This window comes from Homalodisca vitripennis, unplaced genomic scaffold (genome assembly GCF_021130785.1).
Source record: "Homalodisca vitripennis isolate AUS2020 unplaced genomic scaffold, UT_GWSS_2.1 ScUCBcl_3942;HRSCAF=9781, whole genome shotgun sequence".
Lineage (NCBI taxonomy): Eukaryota > Metazoa > Arthropoda > Insecta > Hemiptera > Cicadellidae > Homalodisca > Homalodisca vitripennis.
In genome coordinates, this window is record NW_025780062.1 from 1 (window position 1) to 16,052 (window position 16,052).

At 31.0% G+C, this 16,052-nt stretch overlaps 1 protein-coding gene across 1 annotated transcript; it reads right to left on the minus strand.

Moving 5' to 3' along the window:
• Nucleotides 1–3,806: 3,806 nt before the first annotated feature.
• LOC124372743 lies at nt 3,807–15,823 on the minus strand. Its single transcript, XM_046831154.1, has 3 exons — nt 15,673–15,823; nt 9,959–10,304; nt 3,807–3,907 (listed from the first exon to the last, which is right to left on the minus strand). Exons 2-3 carry the CDS (start codon nt 10,278–10,280, stop codon nt 3,807–3,809), a joined length of 423 nt encoding a protein of 140 aa, XP_046687110.1. The 5' UTR covers nt 10,281–10,304; nt 15,673–15,823.
• Nucleotides 15,824–16,052: the final 229 nt, after the last annotated feature.

Below are 16,052 nucleotides of genomic sequence, written 5' to 3' on the forward strand. Positions count from 1 at the left end.
ATTTATAATTTTTCATAAAAATTAAAGAATGACCTAAAGTTACACCAAATTACTCGTATAGATATATACTATCAAGAAAAAAATATATAGATTGTAGTTTTAAGTAATTTAAAATTAAAAAATAATGTTTTAATACATTAAATAAAATTTTTGATTTTTGTATTATTTTTTTTGCAAATAACTAAAATAGGAAAAATAATTTTACAGTGGGAAGCTATTTTATTATATTGTAAACTTAGAAAGGAACAACTATACAAAATTTTATGTTATTTCTCTCATAAATACATTTTTTATGACACATTTTGTATAAATACGCATAATTGTGCTTTGCAACATTTTATAAGTAACTGACTCTTTACATTGCAAGAAACTTAAAATAAATATTCACATTATGGATGTACCAGTAAACAGATGATTGTAGGATCCATAAACAGTTTAAAATACAGTTAAAAACACTATTTACCAAGAAATATTTACACAATTTTATTTGAAATTTATTTACACTTTTTCTATTTACAAATGTGCTATTTACAATTTCACCTCCCGTGAGATCGCAAATTGTCAGTCATTGAAACTACTACACACAATAGCTAAGCACGTAACAACTAACACTAATAATATTTACAACAACTAAATAAAATAATGAAGAAGGATCCCAGCATACAATAATACGATTACACTAAAGCATTAAGAATTAACAACAAAAGATCGAGTCAGCTGATAATTTCACGTGACAATTAACAAAATAAAAATGCATAGACATCCAAAATAAAAATGATATTCATATTAATTATCTACAAATGTACCAGGGAATAAAAAAACATAAAACTTTAATCATTTGACGTTGTATTTATTTAAGAAAACTACGAATATGCAAGGAGACTATATATTGCCACCTGGTGCTTTTTCGCATATGTTTTTACCGATGGTAATTATTTTGCCGCCTGGCACTTTTCAGACGCGATCTATGGCGGCAATATATTGCCGCCTGGCCCGGAAAGGATTAATAAGGGCTGTGTCTATTTTATGCAGATTACTTCCTGTGACCTAGTACTTTCTAAGGCATTGAAATAAGTTTCTTTTCAGTCTTAGAGTTTCACTGTCTTTTATATGAGGTGTGGCTGTTAAATAAAGAGACTGATTGCTACTGCGGATCAAGGAGGCATGCGTCAACAGCTATTTAGTCTGAACCTTTCTCTTAAGTATACAGCTAGTCTTGCTTATGTAAACACCAGTCAGAGCCTAAACTGTTTTAGAAATAACAACATGTTGATGAAACATGATTTTTTACTTATGATCCGGAAACAAAGTGTCAGTTCATGTACTGAAAGAGCCCAACTTCACCGAGAGCCAAAAAAAAGCTTCTGAATGAGCAAGTTCAAAATTTAAAGCAATGATAATTTTTTTATATGTGGGATTGTGTACCTGGCTTTGTGAACGAATGGTTTTCTCGGTTCAAAAATGGTGACATGTCAATTCAGGACAAACCTCCGCCTACGGGAGACATATACCGGGAACTTTTGGGTACCCCCTCGTAGATGTTCTCATAGACGTTTACCGAGGATACTGCGAAAGTCTACTACGCTACATTATAGCGGTTGGGGTAATCCTTATTCTTTAGACAGTCTGTTTAAGATCCCAGAAGTCTGTTCTGAGAATAATTGTTAACCTCCAAAAATCCAAATCTTTACAGCAAAAATTTCAATATCTTTACAGCAGAATTTTGGTTGCAGAAAGTGTTCAGTGATTGTGATAAAATGTTGTAAGTGTTCATTACTATATTATCAATACCATGAAAACATCATCAATGTAACATTTCCAAAATATGGGCTTGCCCATCACATGATTAGTATAAGAAGGAGCCATTTTGCTCCCATGGATGTCCCTTTTTTGCTGCAGATAAAAGTTATTTTGAAACCTAAAGCAATTCATAGTTAAAATGAAATTAAGAAAATCTAAGGATAATAGTGTGTTTTTGGGAGATTTGTTTTAAATAATATTAAAAAGAATCAACTCCTTGTTTAGTTTTCAATATTTGTGTTAAATGAACGTCGATTGTTATTAATTTAGTACTTGTATTTTCAGGAAGAGGTTGAGCTACTTGTTTCTAGGTACAAAAAAATCGTTACTATTTTTTCACATAAGAAGGAAGATGGTCACAAATTCTTTTAAAATGGTTCATCAAAAAATAAATAAATTCTCTCAGTTGGGAAAAGATATTGAAGCTACAATCGGTCTTCCTGGTGAATGTAAAATATTCTTGTGGACTTTTGGCAATATGTAGAATGTTGGTGTTGAGATTGATTTATTAGTATCTTAATGGAATTAACACTTATTTTTTTACTGTAAAGGCATTATTTTTTATGTATTTAAATATTTTTGAACAAAATTTCTTCATTAAAATCTTAATTTTAATGTTTATAAGTGGTTGTGTCACTCAATTGCCTTTCCACTTCAGCAATATAATCTTTATCTGTGTATAATTCATTATTATAGTAATAAGGAATAGTGAAATAACAAGTACTTTATTTTATAGTTTTTTTTAATATTCAATCTACGACTCCAATTTTTTATTTATTTTCAAAACAAAAAGAATTTATGTATTTTTATTGTAGGAAGAAATATGTTTTAACTTGTTTATGATTATAACAATTATTTATTGCTGAATTAATGTAACTAAAAATTAATGTAGATGTATCTGCGTTAAAACAATATGCATGTAAAGTATGTTTAATATAATCAAGAAACTTTTTTAATTAAAATTTTCTCCTTCGATTAGCAATGCTTAGAGGGTTAGATAATGTTTTACCAATACTGCAATGTTATTAATCACTGATTACAGCCAGATCTTCCTTGTTAGCAAGAAGTATTATAATGACCCTTGTTATTTTTAAAAGAATTTATAGCTTTCTTCAAAACTTAATATTACCATATTATTATTATGATGAAGGTGTCACAAACTTCTGTGGCTGATAGTACTCATTATTCAAAACAAAAACAAAAAATGTCATATAAACATTGGGTCGAGAAATGTCTCGTTTAGTTGCTAGCCGTTCATTTTGTATTTTTTTTATTACAAAATTACAAACACTAGTTAAACTAAAGAAACCAAATATGGAACATAAGGTTGAAATTAATAATAGAAAAACAATTGTGTTATTTTTCTTTAAAATTAACAAAAACGGCACTGTTGCAAGTTTTAAGTTTAATAACAAAAAAATACCAGTAGTGTCATAAAAAAATAACTAGATAACAACTATTTGAACAACTTCATTATGATTCAAACGGTTACTTGTTTGAACAAAATCCGTCAATGCAATAAGTGAGCGTGGACCACTTTAAAGGTTGGCTTGCATATGCCGGAAACAGCAAACATTTTTGCCTTTTGATAGGTATCAGCTGTTTATATAGGTTATAACAAGACACTAACTATTTTATAATTTTTTAAACAATTCCAACGGTACTTTTTCCAACCAAATCCCCTAATGCATAACCGAGAACGATGTAACTAATAGAGTTCCATACATGCAAATACAAGTTAGTTGTTAATCTATTTTACTGAGATTCAAGAGATGCACATGTAGGACACTAGTTATAGAAGGAAAACAAGAACGGATCGACTGGAGTATATTTTTGGCAAACATGTTGTGTGATTAACTAAATGTATTTTTATAACTATAAACATCACTTACATTTCTCTCTGCCTCACTTTCGCCTTCTTCACACCCTTGGATTGATACTTTTGAACTTGCTTGGTACTAGTCTCACTCATGCCCTCAGATGACCTCTGTGTGTTTAGTGGCAGCTCAATGGAAGTGTCCAGCTGGGTGTTTACTCTTCCTCAAGCCTTTCCTCTTCTTGTGTTTTTGAAGTGCTTCCTTTTTTAGTTGCTGAGCTGTGTTTATTTCTGAAACATACAGAAATATCAATGTTTAAAATTAAAAGGGTTTATGATTTGATGTCTGTCTGAGTATCTGTTCACAGGAAACCTCGAGACTAAATGAGCTATAGACTTGAAAATTTGTATGAAAACTTGGCGAAGACTGCTACGCAACACATGATGTGGTGTACTCCTACCTTGTTATAACCTAGTTAGAATAATATTTAATTTTTTTACTTACAATTTATGGACACGTAAGTATATAAAATTGTTGTAGTTGTATGTTGTACAAGAATCCTTGTTATGAGTTTATAGTATACAAATCTTTACGTAAAAAAGTCTCACATCAGCCTACAATATTTTTATGAAAATATCTGGAAAGAAAATTGTATATTATACAAGGTTCCTTGTTCTCAGTTTATAGTATAAACATATATAGTATAACAAAGTCTCATATCAGCCTGCAATATTTTATAAATAGCTGTACAGATAATTGTTGGACTTTTTTATATCCTTTATTTGAAAAAAATTACCTCTACTGGTGACTGTGAAGTCCCCAGCTCATACAGCTGTGTAGCAGTTCTAGAGCTGTATTTTTACGCACCTGCATAATAATAAATATATATTACTTTGAATAACCACTTATTAATTTGTTCTGAAGTTCGAGATATATACACATGTTCCAGCTGAAGTTTTGCTACAATAGTTAATTTTTCCTAGATGGAAATTCGTTGATAGCGTACTGCGTAAAAATATAGCTCTAGAACGGACTTCACAGTCACTAGTAGAGGTAATTTGTTTCAAATATAGGAAATATAAGCAATATCTATAAGTGATATGTAGTATACTATATAAGATGTATGTTAGTAGTTTTCCGTGATGTGTTATAATCTCTTGGATTAGGAAAAGTATGTGTTCAGTCAAATAACACTCCATAACAACAAATGTCATTAAACAACACCCAGTTATAAGACATCAGCAGTTCATCTTGCATAAACAAACAGTGCTGCCAACTTAAAATTGTAACCTCTACCTGAATCACCCTATACATACATTTTGGTAATTGCTTCAAATTAAAAACTATAAAAATATAATATATACACTATGTACATATATTTTTCTGATTGTAGATGTATGTTGTATGACTTTGCAGGATTAGTAACAAAAGTTAAGAACAATAATTTTTTAATCATACATATGCATAAAACAGCCTTGTTTTCTTTTATTTTGTGTGCTAAACATATCAAATAATGCTTTAATTAATGGTGCTATGACATTTCTCGCTAATGCGACGTGATCATGACCCTTAGACCTTATAGGATTAAGAAATACACATAGTCTTACATACCCCTGTGTGACATACACATGACTTGCATGCTTGACATACAAAATGCTTGTTGAGTGTGTATTAACTGGCTAGATCTGTTCACTACAAGAGATTTTGTGACGATTGATTCACAAAAAATGCTTGTTGAGTGAAAATACACCAGAAACAAATTCTATAAATTCAAACCTCAAAGAATTTTTAAAAATTAGATCCTTTACTCGTATGATCCAAAGTGATATGTTTTTTGTAACCCCATTTATTGACCAAATACGCAGGTTTAAATTAACCACTTTTCATAAGTAAAATGTTCTGCAAGCTGCGGATTAGCAATCCGAAGAAGAACATTGTACTCTGTGTGAAGCAAAATATATTTATTTAAAGAGCCCTTTCTTCACACCGAGTGGAGAAAAAAGGTGTTTGTAATGGATGAGCTTTAAAAAAATAAATTATTTTCACTGCATTATCCAGAACTTGACAAATCAGCATTTCTTTTCATGCCAGAGCTTGCCTATGTCAAAAACAGTGAACCCATTTAGACATGATGGTTTTCAATCTTGCAATCAGTCCACTGCATTTAACAGTGAGAGTAGCAACACTATCACTGCACATTGAAACACATTTTCTCCAATCGATCTTAAGAGCTTTATAAACAGATCATACATGCATTCTCTGTTGTGTGATAAGGGAGTGGTTTGCAAAATAGAATGTTCTCTTTCACTGCTTCACCTGTTTCACATTGAATAAAACAATATTTAAGAACAACTGTCAACGTCAGTGGATTCATCAATTAGTAATGAAAAAACTCACTTTTGTTTAGTTTGTCTCTTATTGATCCTTAATGTTTCCCATACTCGAAATTCTTCGTGCTACCTCAGAATACCTCATCAGTGAGAAATGGATGTAATGTCTCCTCAATGATTTTCTGTCATAAAAATTGCATTTAGTGTCTTGTGTATTGCTTTGTGATTCCACTTGCTATAATCACGGACTCACCGTTCTCACTTGTTTCCTCAAATTTCAGTCGTAGAGCGAATGGTTTGTTGAATCATGCTAATGCCCAGTTCCTCCGTTTTTTTCCTTCAGCTACTGTAAAATATGTCGTTCCACAACGTCTAAGGAAAGCAAATTCAATACTTTACGTGTACACATTGACAGTTTTGTTCATTAAGTAAAATCCAGAATAAATTAATTGGTGTGCCTTGTTGCCACAAATGTTGAAATAGGGAAGTATTGTTACTATCAAGTTTACTCAATGCTTTCACTCTATAAACATAAACAAATTGAAAAATAGTGGTTAAATTAATTTATGGTCGTGCTGTCACAAAACAATGTTTTTACGGAACAGATTACATTTAACAGGCTCTTTTAATAATTATTAATACTTCTCAACTCCAAAATGGAATTTTTACCTACTTTAGAGACCTGTGAGACGTAACGAGGAATTTTTGAAATAATAATAGACCTAAATTCAACCCAGGGATCCTAAGAATGTCCATGTAATATTTCAGTACAAATTGGTTAATTGGTGTTTCATGAAAGCAAAACAAAGATACCTACATTTATAATAAAATTAGGATAAACAATTTTTGCTAATAACAAAATATTTTTTTATTTATTGCCTATAGTAATTTCATAAACTAAAATATGCAATATACATGACGAATAATATTTATAAATTTTTAAAATGTATTATTCTAAAAAATTAAATCAAATACTTTAATTTCTTTGCACAAGAATAAGTATAAACCTTATCCAAAAACAGACACAATGCATGTAATCAGTGTAAAATAACATTTGAAACAAAAACAAAATATTAGATGGCAGCTATACAGGGGACCTTCTACATATGTGGATAGGCCAGGACCTCTCATAGGACAAAAAACTCTTGATAAGCCAGTTATGTTACACTTATGTTTTTGTTTTTCTCACAAGTTAGTTCGTTATCTTTGCTTAAAGGCTATTAAAGCCGATTGTAAGTTATTCTAAATTATTAAACAGCATCCTGTGTATATTTTAAGGTAAGTTAAACGGTAAAAAATTATTTTTTTTTTAATTTTTTTTTTATTTTTGTATATTTTTATTTAAGCTTTTCTGAGTATTTAAAAAAAAGAGCAAGACAATTGAAGGTCCAGAAGTATTTTTTTTTATTTTTTAAAAATTGTATCTTCCTAGAGTTTGTATTGTTTTGAGCAGTCTACCACGCTCAGCTTCAACACTTGTTATATTAGTATTTATGCAAAGCTAATAGCTGTGTAATATTTTTTTGTTAGGTTGTCAACAATGCATAACAGATGCAGGTGAACATCTGTAGCAGACTACAACTGACTTGTCTGCCAGTTATTGTTTGCTTACCAATAATGTTGTTTGTTGACAAATCTGCAATTTAGTTTATCAAGTGGTGTTTATGTTGTTATTGTTTTTATATAATAATTATCATATTCTTTGTGAAGTGCTAATTACTATGACAAAACCAAAAGGAGTTTTTAAAAAAAGGAAATGCAAGGGTAACCAGCATTTTAGGACAAATCCTTTAGGTCAAGGTGAGGTTAGTAGACCTAATGTTACTATTCAATCTAGGCCTAGTGCTTCAAAAGCAAAACTAAATGAAAGTATAAGTGACTATACACAGTACACGAGTGATGAAACAATTATTATAGTTTGCTCTATCTCTTTTGAATACAGCCTTGAACAAGTATGTTGTGTGCAAATCTTGTGGCGGAAAAGTAATTTTAGGTGAAGTAAAAGAGAAAAGAAACGGTTTAGCATGTAACTTGTCACTTTCATGTTTGGAATGCCATGGGGAAAATCGGTTCTGGACCTCTGATAAAAGTAATAAGTCCAACCTATATGACATAAATCTAAGAATGCTATATGGCCTTAGATGTATCGGTAAAGGCGGTGAGGCTGGAAAGCTGTTGTGTGCATTATTAAATTTGCCAAAGCCGAACTCAGCGTACACAAGGTATACAAATGTTGTAAGAGAGAGTGTCTTTGATGTTGCGGAGAAATCGATGCAAAAGGCAACAGAAGAAGCTGTGCTTCATAATGAAACGGATGAAAATAATAGAAACCTGACAGTCGCTTATGATGGGACTTGGCAGAAGAGAGGATACAAATCAAAAAATGGCGTGTGCACTCTGACAAGTCTTGACACTGGTAAAATTTTAGATGCTGAGGTATTGACAAAATTTTGCAGTGGTTGTGTGAAGTGTGGGTCAAGTGAAACCAACAAAGAAAACCATATATCTAAGTGTATAAAAAATTATGAAGGGTCAAGCGGAGGTATGGGGACTGTTGCTGCGGTGTCTATTTTTAGCCGATCAGAGGAGAAGCGAGGAGTGAAGTATGAGTATTTTCTGGGTGATGGGGACTCTAAAGCCTACCAAGCAGTAGTCAGTAGTAGGCCATACGATGATGTGGAAGTAAAAAAGCTGGAGTGCATTGGGCATATCCAGAAAAGAATGGGTACATGCCTGTGGAATTATAAACTACGGAAGGAAAAGGACTCAAGGGTGCCGGTAGACTGACTGATAAAGTCATAGACCAACTTCAAGGATATTATGGAGGGGCTATTAGGTCTAACCAATCCAATCTTGATGGCATGAGAAGGGCTATTTGGGCAATCTGGTACCATAAAAATGTCAAGTGATGACAATCCTCAGCACGACCTGTGTCCTTTCCCCCGGACACGTGGTGCGCCTTCCGCAAAGCTGAAGTAGCAGGCACAGTAGCTAATTATAAACATAAAAATTCAATTCCGTTAGCTATTATGGAGGCTATCAAGCCAATATTTAAAGATCTTTCCAACCCCGACCTCCTCAGAAAATGCCTTCATGGGAAGACACAAAATGTTAATGAGGCGTTCAACAACGTGCTTTGGACAAGACTTCCAAAAAATGTTTTTGTTGGTAGGCATACCCTTGAGTTAGGCACATATGATGCAATAGCTACTTTCAATGATGGAAACCTAAGTAGGATTAAAGTTTTAGAACAGCTTGGAATAAAGGACATAGGATCTAACACCATCTGTCTGCTACAACAACTGGACACTGAGCGAATCAACCGAGCGGAGATTGCGGAGCGGAATGCTACGAAGGAAGCTAGGCTGAAGAAAAGGAGGATAAATCTTGAGCAAGATGAAGTAGAAGAAGAAGATTACATACCAGGAGGTTTTTAAAAGGTATTTATAACTTATATTCAAATAAAATTGCCAGTTGTTACAATGGAAAAGGTATAGGCCTACTTTAAACCGCGGTTTCCCGAAAGTCCGGTTTTTAAACACAAATGACTCATTTTTTTTAAAACTATACAAGATATCTTGACCAAACTTTTACCACATGTTCCCTACATATAGGTGATGATGTGGATCCTCAGGTATATCTCTATCTATTTTTTTAAAAATATTAAAAAATAAAACAAAAAAATTTAAAATTGTAAAAATTATTTCTTTTTTAGTTTTATTTACAAAATTTTTATTTATCACAATATCAATATAATTCAGGATCAGTTTTGTCACAAAGACATATAAAACAGCTGGTAAAAGTTTCAGAACATTCCCTTAAATGGTTGCTCAGGAAACGGGTCATAAACATATACATTTTTAACATGGGCGAGATAGGAGCGTTTAACTTACCTTAATATAATAGCTAAAATAGTAGTATAATGCGAAAAATTTAATAAGTAATACTGAAAATACCAGATGATGGTTTTTGGATACAAGAGTAACAAGTTATAATCTGTATAATACTTACTTCTCATAAACAGATCATGCTTGATCTTTTGTTTTTCTTTTTTTGTCAACAATTTTCCTTTGCTGTCATACTTGCATGATTTTGCAATGGATTTTAAACTCACTCTATCGTCTTCTGTCAGTTTCTGCTTCAAGTTGTCAAAGTTGATGTCTATCCCTTCAAACAAATTGTCTGGTATTGCTGCAAATTCTTCAGCACTTTTCAAAAGTGGACTTTTTCCAACTGATTTCTGCTCAAATTCTTCAGTTACTGTCACATCTTCTGGCTTCTTTCTCCCACTGGAGTGATGAAGTTTTTGACGTTCTCTTTTAATTTTTCCCATCCTTAGTATATGTGAGATGTACCTCTAAAAAACAAAAAAATGTAACCCTTTTACAAGTTTACATATACTGTATATTTTTTCTAGTAATTAGTATGTATTCACATTGGGATCACTACTTTTTAATTTAAAAAATTAGGTAATAACATTTGGGAGCGTCATATTTTTATTATCTCTATAAATATATATTTTTATAATTATTTTTTTTCTTATTAGGCCTATTATGGTTTAATTTCATTAACAATAAACACCCTGTATGTTTTTAAAATTAGCTTAGATAAATAAATTTGGAGAAAGCACATGACAGGCAAAAATTTTGCACATGGGAATTTATATGACTTACTAGAGCTAGTACTTGTACTCTTTGGAAGGAAGCAGTATCTAACAACATTTGTAAATCAAAGCGACTAAACACAGTGCACAGTGTTTCTCGTATAGATATTTCCTGCAGCTTTTAACTTTCAATGGCTATGTATTCTCATATAGTCATAAAATAAAATTTGCTGGATTTTCATAAATATGCTGGATGGTTATATCACACCGTATTGTTCCAACATTTAAAATATTTATTTTAATGACTAAAACTAAAATAATTCATATAATTTCATCCAAAAATACAACAATTATTTAATTAGTTTGGTAATTGTTTGGTATTTGCGGTATTTTCTGTATTAGGCCTATCAGATGGTCATGAATATCGATGATTCATATAATTCGATAATTTTGATTCAATCGTCATGGTGGCCGTTTATTATAATGCAGCCGTCTAAAATCTGACACTTCCACGGACTTGATTCCTGGCATCTGGGCGAATATTCGTCTGAAGAGTTCCAAAATTTAGAAATGAGTAAGAAACGAGACCTCTCTTCATCTAGATTAGAATTTTTGTAACCTAGATGTAAATTTTTTGCAATTTCGAAACAGTGTAGAGTTTGTTTTGAGCCTTTTCGTCACCGACCTTATTGGATCCCTTCAGATAGATATTGGATCCCTTCAGATAGATATTGGATCCCTTCAGATAGACAATGACTCCAGATTCCAGGAGTCAAATCTGATGAAATCGTCATGAGATCTGAACTAAGTAGAAGGTGAAATGGAGGTGAACATACTTATTGGATCAACACTTCCCACCATAGCTAGTTTTACAGTAAATAAATGTGTCACTGCTTTGTTTGAATAAACACACATAACCTGGATAGTTTTTTATTCATCATTAAATTAATACTTTTTTACAGCTAAACTTCTGAACTAAAACTGTCATTTAAAATAACTATAATACAGCATGAGATTTTGGTTTTGGTAGGTTAGATCATCAATATCTAATTTTGATTGTGGTGGTGGTTACTGCTAATTATACTGCAGCCTCATATGTTAACTGTTGATCAGCTGTCATATACTACTCTTCTAAATCACCATAGTACACTTAATGGTTTAATAAAAATACAAGAAAATGCAATGAAGGTAGCAACTGAGTGGTTTCAGGCTAACAGGCTTGTTGTAAACAATAGCAAAACAGAAAATATAATTTTTTCAATGGACCATGTAATTTACAAATGTTTTAAGCCTGTTAAACTATTAGAAATCTTTTTAGACAGTAGACTAAGCTGGGAAAGCCATATAGAAAATCTTTGTACTAAATTGGCGAGAGTAATTTTTCTATTGCGCAAATTGAAACTCTGCATCACCGAAGAAATGCTAATAACCTCCTACTATGCCTTTTTCCACTCCCACTTAGTCTATGGAATTTCTTTATGGGGAAATAGTTGCCATTCAAATAAAGTGTTTGTCTGGCAAAAAAAAAGCAATAAGAATTATAAAAAAATCTTAATGAAAGGGAATCTTGCCTGCAAGCTTTTAGGGATTTAAATATCATGACATTGCCCTGTTTGTATATATATTATTGTTTACTGGATGTGAAAGCAAATCTGCAAAGTTATACTGTTAGAAAAACCATACATACTTATAAAACTAGAAAAAAGTACATGTTAGAGCTGCTAAGGACCAGGCTTGAAAAAACAAAAGGTAGTCATATCTATATGAAAATAAAACTATTTAATAAATTACCAAAAGGAGGATGGATTGTAAATATAAATAGGTTTAAACGAGTTGTAAGCAAATGGCTTAAAGAAACGGCATTTTACTCTGTGAATGAATATTTGGCCTGTGATATTAGTTCATTAAGTTTATAATTTTTGTCTAGTCAAGTTTTAAGTTTTTTAACCTTTATTTTATAGTTTGGAGATTTTATGTTTTAACCACCTGACTTACATATTTTAAATATTTATATTGTTACATTTTTCATTGGGTTTTAATTGTATGTGTTATTTGTGTTTCTTGTCCAGTCTGTGTTTTTATATATATTTACCCTACAATGCTTTCTTATTTCTTAAATAATTTTATACAACCACTCTCTATTTATACCAATTATTAGTTTTGTAAGTTCCTATATCTTGCAACACATTCCTGTTAATTTTTAAATAAGTCTCCAATTATAAAACTGTTAATTTTTTAAGTATTACTGCCCAATAATGTGACGAAGTCTATTGTAACTAATTATGTTACTTAATGAATAATAAAGACATCTTGAATCTTGAATCATTCACAATACCTTCCAGCCACACATCTTTAGGAATACACATAAATAGGAACTTATCTCAATCAAAAAAAGTGTTTCACTTCAAAAATTTAGACTTAGTTTCTCAATAGTAACTTAATTTAAAAAAAGAATGATCTGTTTAACCCTTTGAGTACCACAGCGTCGCTAATTTTTGTGGTACAAAGAGTAATTGCCACGTCGCTAATTTTGACGTTTCGTATTTCAATATTTTTTATAGTACAAGATTATTTTGGCCAAATAATCAGACAGCTGTATTCAATAGGTTCCAAACTATCGATAAATATGAGTTTTATGTCGTTTCTCTACTATTTTATCTTTGAAACTTAAGTTGTTTGGATACTTATCAAGAGCCACTATTTTTGGACGAGTTTTCCTTATCAGAGACAAAAAAATTACAGTTTTAAAACAAACAGATTTTCTTTTTAAACCAATTTTGGAATTTACAAGTTATTACGACAATCAATAAAACAAAAACTAAAAGAACAATGTTATATTATTGGAAAATGTCAGGTCATTCGTGCGTCTATTTGGAGAAGATTTGGTGATAGGAAGTATGACTCTTTGAGTATTTTATGATTCATTATGGAAGAAGGAACGTATAATGAAGTTTATTTTGGTCCTTGATAAGGAAAATTCGTTCAAAAATAGTGGGCTGCGATAATACCGAAGTACCTATGCTATGATTTTGTCAGCCTTTTTTGTTGTTTTTGTGCCGATGACCAAGCTTTTGAATAAATACAAACTAAAATAGTAACTTATACCTTATTTCTTTACAAAAATAATATTGTGATTTAAGTTGTGTCCAAGCAAAAAACGTGAATTTTCAGTGTAAATGTATTAGGATATTAGGGTTATTATTTAGTAAATGTATTTTACTTTTATGTAAATACGATAGCATGTATTTGACTCTACATTTACTAATCATATTTACTTGTGTTATACTGATGTTTTATTAGATTTTTTATGAAAACTACACTATTACTATGTAATTTCTAAACTCTGACAAATGAAGTACAATTTAAAATGTCGGGACCGGGTAGTATTTTGTTTATACATATAATGCCATGTTTTTTTTTAAATTATGGAATGATATATTATATGTGGGTGTTATTTAAAATTATATAGCCTTTACCATGGTATAAAGAAAAAAAAACTCTTAAAAATACTGTATACAATCAAGTTAGGTTGAAACTAATGGAAACTACGTAGACTAATGGTTATAGTCTCGGCTCTCTAATAGAGAGATCACGGGTTCAAATCCCGGGGAGGCCCAATTATGTACTTTGTAAAACACCAGTGCACTTCGAAGCCAGCATAGCTGACGCTTAAATGATTTTAAAAAACTTTTTATAAAGTAAAAACTTTTCTAATACTTAAATTTTTATAAAGCAAATTTTGTTTGTAATGATGTGTATCATACTCAGCATTTAACTAGAAAAAAAACCACAACAAAGTTATTAACCCTTTGAGTGCCGCAGCATCTACATAGTAGATGTTGTTAAATGTGCATAAATTGCCGGCATCTACCCAGTAGACGATTTGTATTTAATTAATATCACATATAATTCATTTTTGTTTTGACAAATAACTTATTTCACGGCAATCTACAAGTTTCGAACAATCGATTGTGATTGATTTTTATTGTTCACCGCCCCCCCTTGTAGTTATTTGCCATCAGAAAAAAACAGATGACGCAATAGTTGGTCAGCTGCTACTTGTTGCCATTAACTACACAGTTTCGTTTGTTGTGTTGTGTTTACATTGTGCTAGTTTCGTGTGTTTATGCTGAAAACTGTTGTTATTACTATTCTGCAATTGTGTTCAGTAAAACTTACAATGCATTATTTTATAAACTTCTTTTTTTCGTGTTTAGTGACGTATATTTTATTGTTGGATTGGTGATGAAGTAAAACGCAAGTTCCAATCAAACTATTGATTTTAGGTGAAGTAAGGTTATATTGTAGGCCTGTGTATATTTTTATATACTTTTTATATAATTAGTATTTTACAGTCGTCTTACTTCATTGAGTGAAATAGGATAGTTATAATATTGTTTCTAAACTTTTGACAAACTTGAACAAAAATTGCTTTTTGTTGTATTTTGTATATATTGCAGTATCTGGTTAAATATTACTGTAACACACCATATTATGCATGATTTTTATTCAGTTTTTCATGCTCTTTCATATGGTATAGCTAAAAAAAATTTATTTTTTTCATTTTTTTAGTTTTTTGTTATAACCTATCTTTTTGTGTAAATAAAAATAAAATTATAATATTATATTATATGGAAAAAATACCTTGTTTTATAACACACAAACTAAAAAAAATTATTCAAATCGGTTGAATAGTTTTTTTTAATATAATTTTTTCCACACACACACGCTTTGCAAAACAGAAGGAAATGCTCCGGCAATTTATGCATATGACGTGGGAAAATATGCCGTGGCACTCAAAGGGTTAAAATCTGTTAGGTAGTTAATTTACACAGCTTTTTTCCCCAAAAGCTTACAAATATTATGCAGAAGACAGCCTGGCACTTTATGCATATGCCTTGGAGAAATACCTATGGCACTCAAAGTTAAATCGTTTTTTTTATTCGGGTAGGGTACGATATGCGACCCGGTTTTTTTTTTTTTATATCTTACTTTATTTTAAAAATAGGCTACATAATTTTTAGACATACTACCTAAACTCATTACATGTGTATGTGATAAACGTATTATCACTTCATTTAATCTATATCTGCTAAAGTAGTAAACAAAATAATAACCTTACCTACTGTTTCATTAATTAAAATCGATGTTATAATATTAATAGTTGTAGCCCAACTTCAATAAACCACTCGACACAGATTATAGGTTATTGCACGACTCAACTAAGTCAACTTGCTAAACAGCAGAAGCCGCAGAATTAGAATACCACACACAACCAACCTATGTAAGCATAGAGTATAAAAGAAAAAAAGGAGTTACAAAACTAACCGACCGAAGTGACAACTTCTTTATACTGTATTATATTCTTATACACTGAACATATATATATATATATATATATATATATATATATATATATATATATATATATATATATATATATATATATATATTAGCAAACCTTATATCTATTTTAATTTACTAAATACACGGTATTGCACA